Below are 19,246 nucleotides of genomic sequence, written 5' to 3'. Positions count from 1 at the left end.
TTCCCTGGTTAATCTCTCCACACTCACCCACCCACACCCCTGCCTTCTCTCAGTCTGGAATTTACAGTTTTCAACACGTCTTCACAGAGATTTAATCCTGACACATCCCTGTGAAATAGACATTATTATGACTCCCATTTCACAGATGAGGAAATTGAGGCTTAGAGAATTGAAGTGATGAGACCAAGGTTGACATGGAACTAACATTGTCTGAGCAGGGATCCTAAACCAGGTCTCCAGACGTCCAGACTCAGAGCCCCACCTCCCAGTCCTCTTCCCTCACACGGGGAGTAGTTTTGGATTCTTATCCAGACAGGTCTCTCAGTGTGGGACTTCAGGCTTTTCTGTATTCCACTGTGAACAGAACAGGGAATTAATCTTCTGAACTCCCGTGGAAGTGGGGGACTGTATCCTCCCTGAACCTTAAACGGAACCAGCCGTGCTCTCATCCCAGCAGGCGTGGCCGCCATAAGCCACGCCCACACCAAGACACGCCCGCAGACAAAAGCTCCAGACCCGGCGTGGGAAACCCGTTCCTTCCAAATCTCCCCTAGCAACCAAGCTCGCGGCTCGGTTCCTAGCTGGTAAACTCAAGCCCTGACCCTGGAGTCCAGTGCTCTACAAACGTAGCCCTGCTACAGGATTCCAAAGCCTTGCACCGGGGTTCCTAGGTCTTTTTCTTGTTTCTACGTGCGTGAGCTATGGCCCCGGACCCCATGACCGTGCCCAGCACAGTGTCTCCCCCACAGGATCCTAGGGCTCCGCTCCCAATACGAAGGCCCACCCCCGTGAGGCCCCGCCAAGCTCTCACACCTCACGCCCCGATGCCCTTTTAATCCCACTCTCCAAGTGGCCCCACACTTTACAATCTTCGGATCCTGGGCCCCGCCCCCGCCCCGCCCCGCCGCTAGCCACACCCAGGTAGCCCCGCCCCCAGAGGCTCCACCCCCAGCGGTCCTGGGCTGGGTGGCGGCTGGCCCAGCCGGGCCCCCGCTGCCCTCTGCCCTGGGCGCTCGGCTGGAGCGGGCAGGGGACTGCGGGGCAGGGCGAACGCGGCGGCCCGGGGGCTCGAAGATGGCGTCCGGCAGGCGCGCCCCGCGCACCGGGCTGCTGGACCTGCGCACCGGGGCGGGCTCGGGGGCAGGCGGCGAGCGGTGGCAGAGGGTGCTGCTTAGTCTGGCGGAGGACGCGCTGACCGTGAGCCCCGCCGACGGCGAGCCCGGCACGGAGCCCGGCGCCCCGCGGGAGCCGGAGCCCGCGCAGCTCAACGGCGCAGCGGAGCCGGGCGCGGCGCCCCCGCAGCTTCCCGAGGCGCTGCTGCTCCAGCGGCGCCGTGTGACTGTGCGCAAGGCCGATGCCGGCGGGCTGGGCATCAGCATCAAAGGTGGGCGAGGAGGCACCGAGGGCGTACGGGTCTTGGGGGCTGGCAGCACACCGAGGACATGGAGTTGGAGGGCTCCTGTCTGGGAGTAAGAGGGTTCGAGAGGACAGAGGGAACCGGAGCACCAAGGTCGTCGGAGAGGGTTTCAAGAGTCCGGTGTCTCAGTCGAAAGGCACAGGTGTGGAGGGGGTTGGGGACGCACCAAGGACACGTGGGTGGGGAGTTGTGTGTGGAGGCATAGAGATCTGAGAGCAGTTACCATTCAGGGGTTGCTTGGACATCAAGGACAAGATGGGCCCGAGGAAAGCAGAGGATGGAGAAAAGGGATTGGGGCCTGGGACTGGGAGGTTACTAGGGCCGGGAGGGGGAAGTCCCTGAGGCACCAACAAGGTGGGAGCTGTGGCTAAGACCTGGAGTTCAAAGTATAGCGGTCAATTGGACACACCTGCTGGGCTCACAGACAGGGGGCAGGAAAAGACACAGAAATATGAGAACCTAGTAAGGCTGTGAACCTAGGCAAAGAGGTGGGTTTGAGTTTCCTGATCTTACTGTCTCCTTGCACAGGACTGAGAGGGGTGGACATAGAGTTGTTACTCCTCTCTGGGAGCTTTCAGATCCCAATATTTATAAGTTTTTGTAAAAAAATATTTTTATTGATTTCATAGAGGAAGGAAGGGGGAGAGAGAGAGAGAGAGAGAGAGAGAGAGAGAGAGAGAGAGAGAGAGAAAGAGAAGAGAGAGAGAGAAACATCAATGATGAGAGAGAATCATTGATCAGCTGCCTCCTGCATGCCCCACACTGGGGAATGACCCACAACCCGGACATGTGCCCTGACTGGGAATCGAACCTTGAACTGATTCATAGGTGGACGCTCAACACTTAGCCACACCGGCTGTGCCTGACAGCTTTTTTTAGGGTGTAAGCAGACTGTTTTTGAGTCCAGGATCAACTGTGTGAACGCATATCACTTCCCATCTTTGAACCCCCGTTTCCTCTACTATATAGTGAGGCTAATAATATAGTTGTGATTTTCTATGAGCACAGGAATCTAAAGCATTCACCCTGACAGCACACAGTAGGTGCCTGGTTAATTATTGCTGTTAGATGAGAGGGAAAATGGAGGCCAGGAGAGATTCCCAAAGCAACGAAAAGTAGTGCTTAAAATCCCTGCACACCCCCAGATGTTGGGTTCACAGTTCCTACCACAATTACTTTTCAGGGTCTCAGGCCAACCCTGCTATCATTCTAGATATGCTTTGTTCCTGTGCTTTCAGACCCTTTGGCCTGGGTGAGAGGGTGGGGATGGTGGTGCTAAGTGCTACAGTACTCTAGGCTCATGTCCACTTCATCCTGGCAATAAGTGGTAAAAGGTAGGGAGCATAAATCAATATTTTGTAGATAAGAAACTGAGATTCAGAAAAGAAACAATTTCCCCAGGATTCCACAGTCAATGAGTGGCAGAGCTGGGATTTGAACCTTAATTATCAGGCCACTAGATAGTGCCAGGGGAGCTGGTTCTTTCCCATGGAAGGGCAAATCCCCATGTAGTGAACCAAAAGGGTCTAAAAGAGGAAAATGAGAATCCAGGGAGTGAGCACCCATCTTAGCCCCAAACTCTAGCATGGGGTAAAAACAGATCAATCCAGAAATTGTACACTTAATGTGTCAAAGCAGGAAGGAACTTAGAGTTCATAAAAAGTTACACTTTGTAGATAGACAAACAGACTAGGAGAGAAGCAGGGACTTTCCAAGGTCACATAAAGTTACACCCTAGCGCCATACTTCCAGGTGGTAGTGAAGATACTTTTAGGAGGCATCAGGGGAAGTGCCAGCTCCATTTAATTCTTCATGTATGTAGATTGCACTCCTGTTGCCATGATGACCTGCCCTCTAGGGTCCAGTCCAGCCCAAGCAGCCAGGAATGATCATGGTTCCACATTGAACTGAAGTTCCCAGTTCCAGGCCAAGCAGGGCAGATATAAATAGAAACCTTTTCCTTTCCTTGGCCTCAAGCTCGGAGCAGAACAAGAAGCAAACGGTTAGGTCTACATGGGGATTAGGAGAAACTTCCAATTCTACAGCTGCCACACATTTGTTTTGTGATCTTGGGATAATGACCACCCCTCTCTATGCCACTAGTTCATCTTCAGTATTTCAGGGATGGACCAGTGGTGTGATGCCTGAGAGTCCTACTTGCAGTCTGCCATAGAGTTAACAGTATTGGTTCTGAAGCTAGGAGACCTACGTTCAAATATATACTGGCTTTGCCACTTACTAACTGGACGACAGTGGGTAAGGGGCTTCTCTTCACACTTCAATTTTCCTCATCGGAAACTGAACATGTCTGTGTGATTGCGGTGTTGTGCAGATGCAATGAAACACCATTGACAACATTTAGCTCTTTGGCACTTGGAACTAACAGTAACTATTATCACTATTTTTTTTTATTTTAAAAGGACATTCAAGAATTTAGCAACAAAGCAATTCAGTAAAAGGTATTAGCTATTTACTTATTTATCTAGGCTTTTGAAATCTCTAGATTTTAAGGTCTAGGTCTATACACTGGATTGCAAAATTTGGAGCCATGGCAATAGCTAATCCCATCATAATGCCAGATTAGGGGGTATCAATGGGTTTCCCTCACTGTGGGAAAATTGCTTAAAACCCAAAATATGTATTTAAGGGAAAATTACTGAAGCCCCTTGTAAATTACTCAAACACTGGTGAATACCCAAAGCATTGGACCATAAGATCCAGTGACCAAACTATAACATTATGAATTTAGAAAATGACTTTCTCAGTGAGGAAACATTTGCATGTCTTAACTCCTGTCCTAGTCCCAGAGCCTGTCGAGGTGAACCCACTGGGGCTGGCTGGGGAGAAGAGGAAAGTTTGTTCCAGAAGGAACTGTCTAAGGCAGCGGTTCTCAACCTGTGGGTCGCGACCCCTTTGGCGGACGAACGACCCTTTCACAGGGGTAGCCTAAGACCATCCTGCATATCAGATATTTACATTACGATTCATCACAGTAGCAACATTACAGTTATGAAGTAGCAACGAAAATAATTTTATGGTTGGGTCACAACATGAGGAACTGTATTTAAAGGGCCAGAAGGTTGAGAACCACTGGTCTCAGGGATCATAGGATTTCTAATCATGGAAAAGAAAAGAATAAATCACTTGTTGAAAGACTGCATATTTTTTCCAGGTCTAAAGAAAGAACAAAGCATGTATAATGGAATCCAACTCTTGGAAGACAGCAAAAAAGGAATTTTCAAAGAATTTATTGTATAATCTAGCTGCTCAAATTTGCATATAATCATTTCAGTCTTTATAAACAAAATGTTTTTTAACCTTCAAAAATGACATTATTATTATTTTATTTATTTATTTATCTATTGATTATCTTAAGTTTTACATATGTCTCCTTTTCCCCCAATTGACCTCCCACCCCCACCCAACCATTCCCACCCCGGGCAAGTCCCCACCCAGTGTCTGTGTCCATTGGTTATGCTAATATACATGCATACAAGTCCTTTGGTTGACTTATTAGTATTATTAATGTCCCAAATTTCTAAGATTCTTTGCTGAAATTCTCTTTACCCTCCTATCTCCCCTTTCCCAGCACTGGGCTGGACACTGCGGGAGGCCTTCAAAAATAATTTTGCCTCCATGTGACACCTAAGCGTTGGAGTGTCTGCCTCAGTTTCATCCTCTTTCTGTGCCTGTGCAGGGGGCCGGGAGAACAAGATGCCTATTCTCATTTCCAAGATCTTCAAAGGCTTGGCAGCTGACCAGACAGAGGCCCTCTTTGTTGGGGATGCCATCCTGTCCGTGAATGGGGAAGACCTTTCCTCTGCCACTCATGACGAGGCGGTGCAGGTTCTGAAGAAGACAGGCAAAGAAGTGGTATTGGAGGGTAAGCACTGGGGAACCCAGGGTGTTTAGCTCGTCCCTACCTCCTCCAGGCCTCAAGCAGTGGGGTCTGGGAGGTGGGCAGGATTGAAAACAGAAACAGAACTCGGCGACCTGCCTTGAGACTGCATGGGATGGTGGGAGAGCCGGCGCAGAGCCAGGCAGACCTGGTTTTCATTTCCTCTGCCCCGCTCCCTATCTCTGTGGCCTTGGGTAAGTCCCTGCACTGTAGTTTCCTCATCTGTAAGTCAGGTCTGTCATTTCTGCCTTGCTGGGTTGTGTGAACAGAACAAAAGGTCCATGGCAGGATTTGTCACTCAATGAGTGACTCTGGGGAAGAGAGAAGGGACTGGAGATGGAACTGCTAAGACTCTTTCCTGAGGAACCAGGAGAGCTCTGAAGTTCCAGTTCTTCTAGCACTCAGGGGCCCTAAGACCCTGACACCCATTCTCATTTGGGAGAAGACTTGGCCTTTATGTGCAGAATGTCAAATGAACGAGGATCAGAGAGGAGGTGTTTTTTTGCTTTGTTTGTTTTGTGGGTGGTTCCCCTCCACTATCCCCTCACTGTGTGGTCTTGGATCAGACCTTTGCCTAGGCCTCCGTTTCCCCATTGGTTGTTACAGGCCTCTTGCTATGGTTGTTGCGTATCTGCCTTTTGCCATCTCTCTCAAGAGATTTCTGCTTTGCTCAGCCCTTTCCTTAAACTTCAGCCTGCAATTTCCGGAAGTTGTGGGGGCCTGAGGAATGTGTCTGGCTCATGGCCCAGAACAGGCACAGGGAGGTGGCGGGGGCTGATGGAGAATGCCATGCTGAGCTGAGCCCCAGGCCCAGATCCTGACAGGTTGCCTTTGTTTCCCCAAATGGGTCTCTAAGAGGCCACAGAAATAAACAGGCTTTGGGTCTCTGGGTGATCTTTGGCATTCTTGTTCTCTCTCAGTTTTTGTTTTTAATTGATTTTTTTTTTTTTTTTTTTTTTTTTTTTAGAGAGAGGAAAAGAGAAAGAGGGAGAGGGAGATAGAAACATTGCTGTGAGAGAGAAACATCAATCAGCTGCCTCTTGCTCTCGCCCAGACCTGGGATTGAACCTGCAACCTGGGTATGTGCCCTTACCGGAATCGAACCTGCCACCTTTTGGTGCATTGGTCAATGCACCAACCAACCAAGCCACATGGGCCAGGGCTCTCAGTTTTGTTTTACTTTTACATTTTAGGTGTATCTATTTGAATGCTACTGGTGCAGTTTTTATTTTTTGGTGCACTTTTAACATATACAGTGTATTTATTTATTTATTTATTTATTTATTTATTTAGAGAGTAAGTTTAGTGAAGCTGGGGACAGTGAAACAAGGAAGAGCCTAGGATAGAAGAAGCAACAGGAGAGAGACCAGGTGGGGCTGCTTTGGTTCTCTAGAAACATTATGGGAAAGAAGTGAGTCAAGGCGGGGCTGCTGTCAGCTCACTGGAGAGTCAGAGAAAAGGGGGCCTTGGGGACAGGTTCTGGGGGTTACAGCCCATTGCTCCCCTGGTTGCAGGTCTGTGAGGACCCTTAGAGTTTAGGACAGGGGTGGGCAAACTTTTTGACTCGAGGGCCACAATGGGTTCTTAAACTGGACCAGAGGGCCGGAACAAAAGCATGGATGGAGTGTTTGTGTGAACTAATATAAATTCAAAGTAAACATCATTACATAAAAGGGTACGGTCCTTTTTTTTTTTTTTTAGTTTTATTCATTTCAAACGGGCCGGATCCAGCCCGCAGGGAGGGGGGGGGGGCATAGTTTGCCCACGGCTGGTTTAGGAGATGCATGCCTGCGGGGGAAGAAGAGGAGGAAGGGAAAGACGCGGGGGTGCTCCAGGGAGGGAGAGAGCGCCCCTACAGTGTATATTTTTAAAAAGCTGACGCTGCAGTGTTGGTCCCTAAAAGCATAAGTACATCAATCATATTTTAACAGCAAAGTTACATTAATGATATGGCTATAAGATACTTTTTCTCCCGGATGTCTTGTTACTTTGATATTTGTAGCCATTAATGCAATTTGAAACAGTTGAAATTTATCAAATTGTCATATTTTGGTTGACTTGAAAAACTCTTTTAGTTTTTGCTGTTTGAAAATCTAGCCTATAGGTGGCAAAATTTCTACTATAGACACACATTTTTAATCCACATGGAGGTCCCCCTCAGCCCCTCACCTTTAGGTTGAGAATGTTTCTATTTGGGTTCTGAGTGTGGATCATTTTGAGAAGGTAGCATCTCTGTTAGATAGTTGAAGCATCTCCTGGTTTAGGAGCTAATATCCAAACCTTCCATCTAACTCATTAACTCTATTCCTTCCTCACTAAGTCAAGAAACATTTGCAGAGACCTACTGTGTACCTGGTGTGCAGAGCATTGAGTTAGAAGCTGAGCTAGACACAGGCCTCTCTTGAAGGAGCTCACCATCTGGTAGGAGAGATAAAACATAAACACTGTCTCTTCTACACAAACTATTTAAAAATCAGTTTCTAAACTCCTGTCTGCTTTGTGGCGAATCTCTGGCCTTGGTAAGACCTTTGCTTCTCTGGGCCTCAGTTTCCATATTGGCTAAGGTTAGATGAGATCAGAGATAACCAATAGCTTTCATTTTGAATGTCACCTTCTCTGGTGGTCAAGCCATACTGGCCTGGCAAGCTTGGCCTCTCTGTTGCCCAAGATAGGATTTGGCACATAGTAGGCACTTTATTAATGTTAGTAACTCCCCTCCTGTTTCACTGCATTTATATAGAATTGATATTATTTCCTCCTTAAATGTTTAGTAGCATTCTCCAGGGAAGCCACCTTTATAGAAATGTTTTTAACTCTGATTTTAATGTTGTTAATAGGGTAAGTCAGAGGATCTATTTTTTTCCTTGAATGAACGTTGGTAGTTTTTGTCTTTCAAGGAATTTGTCCTTTTCATACAAGGTGTCAGACTTATCGACATAAAGTCATTTATTATTTCTGCCTTATAGATGAGAGCCCTCTTTTGCTTTCTCTTTTTCTCCCCTCCCTTTATGCTGCTCTACTCAGTGGTTTTGAGGGCACTTCTCAATCTTATGGGGGAGAGAGCTGAGCAAATCTACCAGGTCACCAACATGTCACACATGCTGAGATAGGGTCTGCCCAGGGATTGGAGGAGGAAGTGGTTTCTTCTCTCTGGGTTGTCAGGAAAGACTTCCTGGAGAAGGGGTTGCTGCCACTTTATGAACAATAAGCAGAGGTGAGTACGGGGTGGAGGAAGGCATTCCAGGCAGGGGAACTGTGTGAGCAAAACCATAGAGGGGTAAAATGACTTGACTTTAATAATTCAGCTTTCTCTGAGCCTATGGTGTGAGGAAGGAAGTGGAAAAAAAAGAGGAGGCTGACCAGATTGACAGATTCTGCAGAGCCAGACAAAAGGAGCTGGACTTTCTCTGGAGAGAAAGAAGGAGCCATTACCAGGTGTTCGGCAGGGCTCACATGGTCAGCTCTGAGCTTTAGCAGCATCCCTCTGGTTAGGAGGGAGGCACAAATAGATGCTCAATGGCAACGTGGAGGCGAGGCCATGAACAGGAGGGAGAAGGTGATGGGGCCATGAACAGGAGGGAGAGGGTGGTGGTTTGATTTAAGCAGGCTTGCGTAAGAAGAGTTTGGAGGTTGTGGCCTTCTTTGTTAATTTCCCCCCGGCTTTTTCTTAGTTGAAGTTTCGTTTGAGTTGCTTTCCTGGCCCAGCAAACTTACAGAAGGAGGTCATTTCAACCAAGGCAGTAAAGGGGTGGGAGTGGGCACTGGGGTCAAGAATCTTTGAGTTGCATGGATGATCTGAGAAGCTTGGAGGAGGTGAGGGAGCTAAGATGCTGGGTTGTGGCTGGTCCTTGAGATTTGGAGGAGTCTATGTGAAGGTAAGAACTGGGCAGTGGCCTGAGTCTGGAGCCAGTGCTCTTGAGAGCCTCTCTGGGCCTAGGTTCTCTGCTAGAACCCAGTCACTGGTCACATTGTTCAGAACTTCCCTGCCCCTATCTCACTCATAAGCTATCTCCAAGGGGCCATGGAAAGGGAGAGGGAGAGAGAGATAGAAACATCAATGATGAGAGAGAATCATTGATCTGCTGCCTCCTACATGCCCACAATGGGGATCAAGCCCGCAACCTGGTCATGTGCCCTGACCGGGAATTGAACCTTGACTTTCTGGTTCATAGGTTGATGCTCAACCACTGAGCCACACCAGCCGGGTAGGTGGCCTATCCTTTGGATGAGAACTTGGCAGGGCGGCTGGGCATCTTTCCTGAGGCCTGGGTCTTGGTAGGTACAGAGCTTCCTGAGAATGTCCTAGAAGGACAGATGTCACTGACAAACTCTGGGCGCCAGCCAGAGCCCTACTTCTTTGGCCTAAGTCAGGGGCTCATCTGAGCATCAGCAACCCTAGTCTACCATCTGTACCTTTTCCTCTGCGAGGTCAGGGGTTTACACAAATGTCTTGAGCCTGCTCTCAGTCACAGGGATGTGTTTGTGACCAGTCTGGGCCCAAGCTGGCAGCCAACATACCTTTGCCTGCTACTTAGACCCATTGTGTGCACAGACCTGGAGCCAGGGCCAGCCTGGGCCCTTGGAGACCAAGCCTGTGGGAAAAGGGGAACAGCCAAATGCCTCCCCTCCCACCACCTCCAGTGTGGCTGGCAAGACAGAGTCAACAGTGAGTCTGTGATACATTAAAATATAATACTAGCCCTAGCTGGCTTGGCTCAGTGGATAGAGCGTCAGCCTGGGGACTGAAGGGTCCCAGGTTCGATCCCGGCCAAGGGCACATGCCTGGGTTGCGGGCTCGATCCCCAGTAGGGGGTGTGCAGGAGGCAGCCGATCAATGATTCTCTCTCATCATTGATGTTTCTATCTCTCTCTCCTCTCCCTCTCAGAAATCAATAAATAAATATATTAAAAATATATATATATAATACTAAAGGACAGTGCAAGTTAATGAAGTCAATTTTGGTACTTTGTACAAAGGGAAAGTACATTCCACATAAAGATCAGGCTTTTAAAAGATACAGGAATAGCCCTAGCTGGTTCGGCTCAGTGGATAGAGCGTTGGCCTGTGGACTGAGGGTCCCGGGTTCAATTCTGGTCAAGGGCACATGCCCGGGTTGCGGGCTCCATCCCCAGTAGGGGGCGTGCAGGAGGCAACCAATCAATGATTCGTTCTCATCAGTGATGTTTCTATCTCTCTCTCCCTCTCCCTTCCTCTCTGAAATCAATAAAAATATATTTTTAAAAAAAGGATCATTTAAAAACAAATTAAAGTCACAGGAATAGAGTAACATGTATATAAAAGGCACATGCCGTAATAGGAATTTCTATCATCCCTGTTACAGGCAAAGTCACCAAAGTTTGTTGAGAATAAATAACTTCCTTCAAGTCATCCAACCAGTAAATTGGCAGACTCAGAATTGAAACCAAGGTCAGTTTGGTTGCAGAGGCCACCATTGCCTCAGCCTTGAATAATACCTACCTGTATAGTTATTTGCAAGATTAAAAAATAATAGATGTAAAGTGTGTGTAACATGCTGAGGTCAGTGCCCAGAGTATATACTTACTCATTTTATTTGCTGTTTATAAGGATGAGACAATGCGCATGAAGTGCATAGCACGATGTCTTCCACGTGGTAAGCATTCAATAAAAGTCAGCCTTTATTATCATCACATCAGCATCAGCAGACTATTGTTTTCTCCAGTAAACTCCGAGGCCTTTGAGGGCAGGAATCATGTGTAGTTTGTCTCAGAGCCCCCGGCCTGGCACTGGGCCCAGCACACATTAGATCTTGGTGAGTGTTTAGGGAATGATCACTAGGGTACATCTCTGACCTTTTCTACCTTATCTTTAACCTTGTCGATTGCAGTTTACTTTCCTAAATGTTTAAGGTGAGGCTCAAGACTCAAGCTGGGCTTGACTGACTCCTGAGAATTTCTTTTCTTTCCTTTCCATTGAATTTATTGGGGTGACACTGGTTAACTGAGAATTTCTGTGATGAGTTCTTCTAACTCCACGTCTAGGCCCCTGCCAACTTCTCCCCTGGGAGATGGACACGCCAGGTGTCCTGACTGAATTTGGCTCAGTGCATCACCACCATCAAAAGTGGGATGTTATTAATGGTTGCAGCTGATTTGAGGTCACCCTCGTTGGCTTAGCCAAGTGATGCCATGCTCCTGAGGTGCCTGTGGGACTCTTGTCCTGGGAACAGAGTCGAGAATGTAGCTCCTATTCAGTCCTCCCATGGCCACAAAGACTTGTTGTTCTAATCATTGTTTTCAAGGGAACATTATTTGGCTACACACACACCACACACACCATAAACCGTACCACACCCACACAATTTTAGGCCATGTGACTCCCCACAGACAAAATTTGGCTTAATGCAGCCCTGGCCTGTTCTCTGGATCTTGATTAAAATTCCTGTGGGGCTCTGGAGGGGGGTTCTGGCTTTGATTAGCTGTGTGAGTCTGGCTGCTGATGGTGGTAGAGGAAATAATAATGATAATGATGTAGTGTCTGCTGTTCATGGGATACCCACAACAGCGGTTCTCAACCTGTGGGTCGCGACCCCTTTGGGGGTCGAACGACCCTTTCACAGGGGTCGCCTAAATACATCCTGCATATCAGATATTTACATTACGATTCATAACAGTAGCAACGTTACAGTTATGAAGTAGCAACGAAAATAATTTTATGGTTGGGGGTTCACCACAACATGAGGGACTGTATTAAAGGGTCGTGGCATTAGGAAGGTTGAGAACCACTGACCTATAGTGTGCTAGACACTGTGCTAAGTGTCTTCCATATGTTATCTCTGTGAATTAGGTACATTATTTATTCCATTGTGCTGGTAAGAACAATGAAACTCAGAGAAGTGAAGCTACTTGCCCAAGGTCACACAGTAGCAGAGATAGAATTTGAGCTCAGATCTGTCAGGTGCAAGAACCCATGTTCTTAAATATTTATACAGCACTGCAAGTCATTAACCCCCGAGAGACTCAGTTTATTCAATTTATTCAACTGTTAAATAAGGACATAGATCCATTTCTTGAAATGGTGCGATTAGATGAAGATGTGTTTGTGAGAGTTAAGGTTGGTGTTTGGTATATAGTAGGCGCTTAATAAGTACTTCTTCTTCTTTTTTTTTTTTTAATATATTTTATTGATTTTTTACAGAGAGGAAGGGTGAGAGATAGAGAGCTAGAAACATCGATGAGAGAGAAACATCGATCAGCTGCCTCCTGCACATCCCCCACTGGGGAAGTGCCCACAACACAGGTACATGCCCTTGACCGGAATCGAACCCGGGACCTTTCAGTCCGCAGGCCAACGCTCTATCCACTGAGCCAAACCGGTTTCGGCAATAAATACTTCTTTTTAAGATCCTAGAACTCTTTGCTTCTGGAAGGGTTGATGAGGGTCTCATCCTCAAATCCTGGCTTAGATTATTTTGAATGTGGTGTTATATACATATTTTTGTTTTTTGGGTTTTTTTGTTAATCCTCACTTGAGGATATTTTCCCATTGATTTTTAGAGTGGAAAGGAGGGGGAGAGACAGAGAGAGAGAAACATCAATGTGAGAGAGACACATGGATTGGTTGCCTCTCGTGCTCACCTGACCAGGGCCTGGGATCGAGACCACAACCGAGCTATGTGTCCTTTACCAGAATCGAACCCGGGATCCTTCAGTCCACTGGCTGATGTTCTATCCACTGAGCGAAACCAGCTAGGGCTATACATATATTTTAAAAAGTATATTTTCAAAAAATATAGAAAGTAATATATGCCTATTTAAAAAAAACCCCAGGAGAATGAGTGTAAAGCAATTGTCTTTTCATAGAGATAACTGCAGTTGATATTTTCGCATTCTTCCAGAAAATTTCCACATTTGTTTTTATCATTTAACAAGTTGAGGACATATTTCCAACTCAGTACATGTAACTCTGTTTCGTTCTTTTTTTGTTTGTTTTTAAGGAGTTCTAGGAAACTAGAATTTCAGTGTTTCATACTTGTATTTTTTCAAATATGTTTTTATTGATTTCAGAGAGGAAGGGAGAGGGAGAGAGAGATGGGAACATCAGTGATGAGAGAGAATCATTGATCGGCTGCCTCTTGCATGCCTTCTACTGGGGATTGAGCCCGAAACCTGGGCATGTGCCCTTGACCAGAATTGAATCTGGGACCCTTCAGTCAGCTGTTTGGTTGATTTGCATATTAGGGCTAACCAGTTAGGGCTCTGTTTCATTCTTTATAATGATTGCACAATATCATCCTATGTAATAAAACCCTAATATGCAAATCGACCAAACGGCTGAACGACTGGCAGACAACAGATTCCTATGATGCGCACTGCCCCCTGAGAAGGAGGCAACCAGTGGCAGTGATGGGGGTGGGGGGGGGGCTGGTCAGTGAGCGCCTTACCTGTTGCCTCCTGCAAATCAGTAGTTGGACATCCCTCGAGGGCACAGGCGGGGCTGAGGGACCGCCCCCCCCCCACTCCCCTGCATGGATTTTGTGCACTGGGCCTCTAGTATTATTGATATTTGTACATTGATTTAACCAATATTTACTGAGTCCTGTCTGTGTTCCATGACTAGATGTAGGCACTGGTGATATAGCCAAGAATAAAACTGAATTAGGAGCCCTGGCTGGAGCTCAGTTGGTTGGGAATCGTTCTGTGCCAGGGTTCAGCCCCAGCGGGTCCAGGGGTCCCCAAAGGTGTAGACGGAGTTGGCGAAGAAGGAATGACACGGAGACAGCGTTCAGTTGATCAGCAGCCTAGCCAGGATCTCTAGCCCGGATCTCCAGAGAGGTTCTGCTTCGGATCTCCAGCGAGGTTCTGTAGCCATGTTCCCTCGCTAGGTTCTCCAGCCAGGTTCTGTCCAGGCTCTCCAGTCAGGTTCAGTGTCCAGGTTCCAGTCAGGCTCTTCCTGCCAATCTCCGCAGTCAGGTTCAGTCCAGGATCCCCTGCCATGCTCTCTTGCTAGGTTCTGTCTCTAGGTTCTGAGGCCAGTTTCTGTCCAGGATCTTTTGCCATGCTCTCTCCAGCGAAGCTCCCCCGTCTCTAGGCGCTGTCTTCTGAATTCTGTCTCCTGAGTTCTGTGTTCTGAGTTCTGAGTGTTTCTGTCTTGTTACAACTGTATTTATACCAGTTGATTCAATCCTATCAATCTCTATTACAAAGGTTAGGGCGTTTCTTATCTCCATTCCAGGGAGAAAAGATTATGTAGTTTAAGCATGATTGTTCGTAGTTAAAGGGATTAATTACCCGCCTGGCACTTAGTTGAGGGGTTTTATTCCCTCCCTAACTTCAGGGGAAAATCCCTACCTGGGGATTCAACCTTTCTCGGAGAGGTGACCTTGGTTAAAACACAGCGCCAAGAAGGTGAGCAAACATATTAAGAACCGTATGCCATATATGCCAGGTCCCTTGAAACAGCAAGGATGGACCGGCTCCCGGCAAATTCCCCCTTTTTTATTTTTTAAAAGCAAGCATTAAAAAGAAAAACCTGAAACGCTCTCTTGTATCCATTTTAAGAGTAGGATTGGCGCTTTCCGCTATTACCTGAGTCCTGATCTATCATCCCAGGGAGAGCTTGCCAATCCTGCACTTTCCCAGGGTAGAAAGGCTGCAGTGGGATTAAGGATAAGGCTCCTTGGGCCTACCTTCTCCCATGCCATTACATTTACCTTTCCTTCCTCAGAAAAGCATGGACATACTTCTTGTATAAAACGTTCTGTCTGACTGGGAGTAACATTAATTCCTCTGCTAGCAAGCATATGTGTTAAAAGATCAATACAGAGTCTTATTTCTTTAGACTCAGTATGGCACATCTTCTTAATCTAAAGATCAATACAGAGTCTTCTTTCTTTGGACTCAGTATGGCACATCTTCTCAATCTAAGTTCTGTACTATCCACCTTCTTACCCTATTTATCCTCTATAGGGGGGTCTGTAGCACCCTGGTGGAGTCCTATCCGTCCCGAGTGTGGGGTTCTCAATGGGGGGGGCTTACCTAAGGGAATCCTGTTCCAGGGGTTCCCAAAGGTGTGGACGGAGTCGGCGAAGACTATCCACCCTCTTCCTACGGTGGAGTCTGATCCATCCCGAGTGTGGGGGTTCTCAATGGGGGAGGGGGGCTTACCTAGGGGAATCCTGTTCCAGGGGTTCCCAAAGGTGTAGACGGAGTCGGCGAAGACTATCCACCCTCTTCCTACGGTGGAGTCCGATCCGTCCCGAGTATGGAGGTTCTCAATGGGGGAGCTTACCTAAGGGAATCCTGTTCCAGGGGTTCCCAAAGGTGTGGACGGAGTTGGCGAAGACTATCCACCCTCTTCCTACGGTGGAGTCTGATCCGTCCCGAGTGTGGAGGTTCTCAATGGGGCGGCTTACCTAAGGGAATCCTGTTCCAGGGGTTCCCAAAGGTGTGGACGGAGTCGGCGAAGACTATCCACCCTCTTCCTACGGTGGAGTCCGATCCGTCCCGAGTGTGGGGCGCTTACCTAGGGGTCCCTGTTCGGGCGCCATATGCCAGGGTTCAGCCCCAGCGGGTCCAGGGGTCCCCAAAGGTGTAGACGGAGTTGGCGAAGAAGGAATGACACGGAGACAGCGTTCAGTTGATCAGCAGCCTAGCCAGGATCTCTAGCCCGGATCTCCAGAGAGGTTCTGCTTCGGATCTCCAGCGAGGTTCTGTAGCCATGTTCCCTCGCTAGGTTCTCCAGCCAGGTTCTGTCCAGGCTCTCCAGTCAGGTTCAGTGTCCAGGTTCCAGTCAGGCTCTTCCTGCCAATCTCCGCAGTCAGGTTCAGTCCAGGATCCCCTGCCATGCTCTCTTGCTAGGTTCTGTCTCTAGGTTCTGAGGCCAGTTTCTGTCCAGGATCTTTTGCCATGCTCTCTCCAGCGAAGCTCCCCCGTCTCTAGGCGCTGTCTTCTGAATTCTGTCTCCTGAGTTCTGTGTTCTGAGTTCTGAGTGTTTCTGTCTTGTTACAACTGTATTTATACCAGTTGATTCAATCCTATCAATCTCTATTACAAAGGTTAGGGCGTTTCTTATCTCCATTCCAGGGAGAAAAGATTATGTAGTTTAAGCATGATTGTTCGTAGTTAAAGGGATTAATTACCCGCCTGGCACTTAGTTGAGGGGTTTTATTCCCTCCCTAACTTCAGGGGAAAATCCCTACCTGGGGATTCAACCTTTCTCGGAGAGGTGACCTTGGTTAAAACACAGCGCCAAGAAGGTGAGCAAACATATTAAGAACCGTATGCCATATATGCCAGGTCCCTTGAAACAGCAAGGATGGACCGGCTCCCGGCAGTTCTGTGCACCGATAGGTTGTCGATTCGATTCCTGGTCAGGGCACATGACTGGGTTGCGGGCTTGGTGCAAGAGGCAGCCTATCGATGTTTTGCTTTCACATTGATGTTTCTCTCCCTTTCCCTTCCTCTCTCTCTAAAACTAAATTAAAAAATATAAAGTTTTAAAAAAAGACTGAGTCAGAAAGCTCATATCTTATATTTAGCAGCCTCTACCCATGGACATTCAAGTTGTCACTAGTCTCTTGGACCAAAGACAATGGTGCTGTGACCCCTCTGTGCACTTATGAGCATTTATCTGAAGCAGGGCTCCTGCAAGGGATATTATTAGATCAAAGCTTTCACATGCCTTTAGGATCTTGGTAGATGGTGTCCCTTATGCTGCATAAGGGTGTGGTGAGGTGAGATTCTTTTGCTCAGAGTGTGGCAACCTAGGCTCTGTTGTTCAATCCTGCTTCAGGGCCTGCCAGGGGCTGGGGACTATTTATAGTCCAGCCTTGCTAGACCAGCAGGACTTTAAAGGTCAGCCCTTCCAGAGCCTGTTGGAATCTCATGTCCACTCCATACCATCCTGGGTGGGAATGTGGGCAGCCCTGACATGAATCTTTATAGTGCCTTACTCAGAGAGCTGGTGTATCAAGTGCCCATTATTTAGGCAGAGAAACTCAGGCTCAGAGAGACCTTGAGACTTGCCAAGACCAGAGAGCAAGTGACAGGGCCTGGATTAAAATCTTTGTCTGTCTGTAACCACATTGTGTGCTCATCCCCTTATACTGTTACACTAAGAACAGCAGCAGAAAGAATAACTGTATTACTTATTGAAGATCTATTCCATGCCAGGCGGGGCGAAGTGCCTTTCAGGTGTTGAATATCAATATGCTTGAAGTAGATATAGTTTGCTCCCATTATAAAGATGAGAAAATAGAGGCTTACAAAAGTCAAGTCAGCTGTCCAAGGTCACAGAGCAAGGAAGTAAAACCCAAGCCTATATCACTCCAGAGCCCAATCTGATGTCTCTTCAGGCTGAGAAGCCCCAGGTCTGTCAGTATTCATTCATTTAACAAATTTTTTTTAATATATTTTATTGTTTTTTTACAGAGAGGAAGGGAGAGAGATAGAGAGTTAGAAACATCGATGAGAGAGAAACATCGATCAGCTGCCTCCTGCACATCTCCTACTGGGGATGTGCCCACAACCCAGGTACATGCCCTTGACTGGAATCGAACCTGGGACCTTTCAGTCCTCAGGCCGACGCTCTATCCACTGAGCCAAACCGGTTTCGGCAACAAATTTCTTATTTACTGATTATTTGGTATATGTTGGTACTACTCTAGATGCTGGGGCTACCCTAATGAACAAGAAAACAGGTCTCTGCCCTCACAGGGCTGATATTTTGGTTGGAGGAGAAAGGCCATTAACTAGTAAACAAATGGACAGATCATGTAATTTCAGGTGGGGGCAAGTAAGTGATCACCTACTGAACAGATAAGGAACAGCTTGAGCTAAGAGAATAGGCTTCAGCCAAGACTCAATGCCAAGATGTTCAGTCCCAAACATTTATTGAGCACTGGGATAAATACTGGGGATACTGTATTGAGCCAAAACAGATGCATCCCCTTTCTCTTCTCAGCCTTTTGGCTAAGATCAAATGCAGATGTATTTCCTTTTCTTTGCTCCCTGGGCCAGGCAAATGGTCCTGCCTTATCTGTTCCTTGTGTTTTTATTTATTTATTTATTTATTTATTTATTTATTTTTAAATATATATATTAAATATATTTTATTGATTTTTTACAGAGAGGAAGGGAGAGGGATAGAGAGTTTAGAAACATCCATGAGAGAGAAACATCGATCAGCTGCCTTCTGCACACCCCCTACTGGGGATGTGCCTGCAACCAAGGTACATGCCCTTGACCGGAATCGAACCTGGGACTCTTCAGTCCGCAGGCCGATGCTCTATCCACTGAGCCAAACAGGTTAGGGCTTTAAATATATTTTTATTAATTTCAGGGAGGAAGGAAGAGGGAGAGAGAGATAGAAACATCAATGATGAGAGAGAATCATTGATTGGCTGCCTCCCGCACACTGCCCACTGGGGATTGAGCCCACAACCTGGGCATGTGCCCTTGACCGGAATCGAACCTGGGACCCTTGAGTCCACAGGTTGACACTCTATCCACTGAGCCAAACCGGCTAGGCATCTGTTCCTTGTGTTTTTAGAGAAGCCTGGATCCTTGGGGCCCTGGCTTCTCTCCTTGGGAGAGATGGGACTTGGGGCCTCGGGAATGGAACCTCATGTTTGTATCTGTCAGCTTCCCTGAAGAGGAAGGGCCCATGTGTCACTGCTTTATCAGGCTTCTGGGCCAGGATCTTGGCTGGGGTGGGTGTGGATACCAACTGTGTCTATCCTCGGAGTCTCAAGAATGCTGGCCACAGGGCCATGGTCGTGCCCTCAGCTTTCCAGGCCATCGCCTTTAGGCAACCTGGCCCTGCTTGCTGGGTGACTCAGGTAGAAATCAGAGCAGAGAGGAAGACTCAGAGCTGGGCTATTTATGGTCACACTCCGGGGCCCCCACGACCCCACCCCCATCCTGGGGCAGGCCATTGGTTTGTGAAATCC

The 19,246-nt window shown here is 47.5% G+C and overlaps 1 protein-coding gene and 1 non-coding gene across 2 annotated transcripts in view; both read left to right on the top strand.

Moving 5' to 3' along the window:
* Window positions 1-946: 946 nt before the first annotated feature.
* The window catches only part of SNTA1 (syntrophin alpha 1), a 32,329-nt gene continuing 14,029 nt past the window's right edge, over window positions 947-19,246 (top strand). Inside the window, exons 1-2 of the mRNA XM_059705889.1 lie at window positions 947-1,384; window positions 5,115-5,300. Of these exons, the coding sequence (XP_059561872.1) occupies window positions 1,075-1,384; window positions 5,115-5,300 (496 nt within the window). The 5' untranslated portion in view covers window positions 947-1,074. The remainder of the gene's footprint in view (window positions 1,385-5,114; window positions 5,301-19,246) is intronic.
* On the top strand, window positions 4,177-4,301 carry LOC132240352 (small nucleolar RNA SNORD22). The gene has a single exon (XR_009454275.1). It is a non-coding gene; the product is annotated as a small nucleolar RNA SNORD22 (small nucleolar RNA).

This window comes from Myotis daubentonii, chromosome 8 (genome assembly GCF_963259705.1).
Source record: "Myotis daubentonii chromosome 8, mMyoDau2.1, whole genome shotgun sequence".
Classification (NCBI taxonomy): domain Eukaryota; kingdom Metazoa; phylum Chordata; class Mammalia; order Chiroptera; family Vespertilionidae; genus Myotis; species Myotis daubentonii.
Note: the sequence above shows the minus strand (reverse complement) of the source record. Positions and strands in the feature narration are given on the sequence as shown.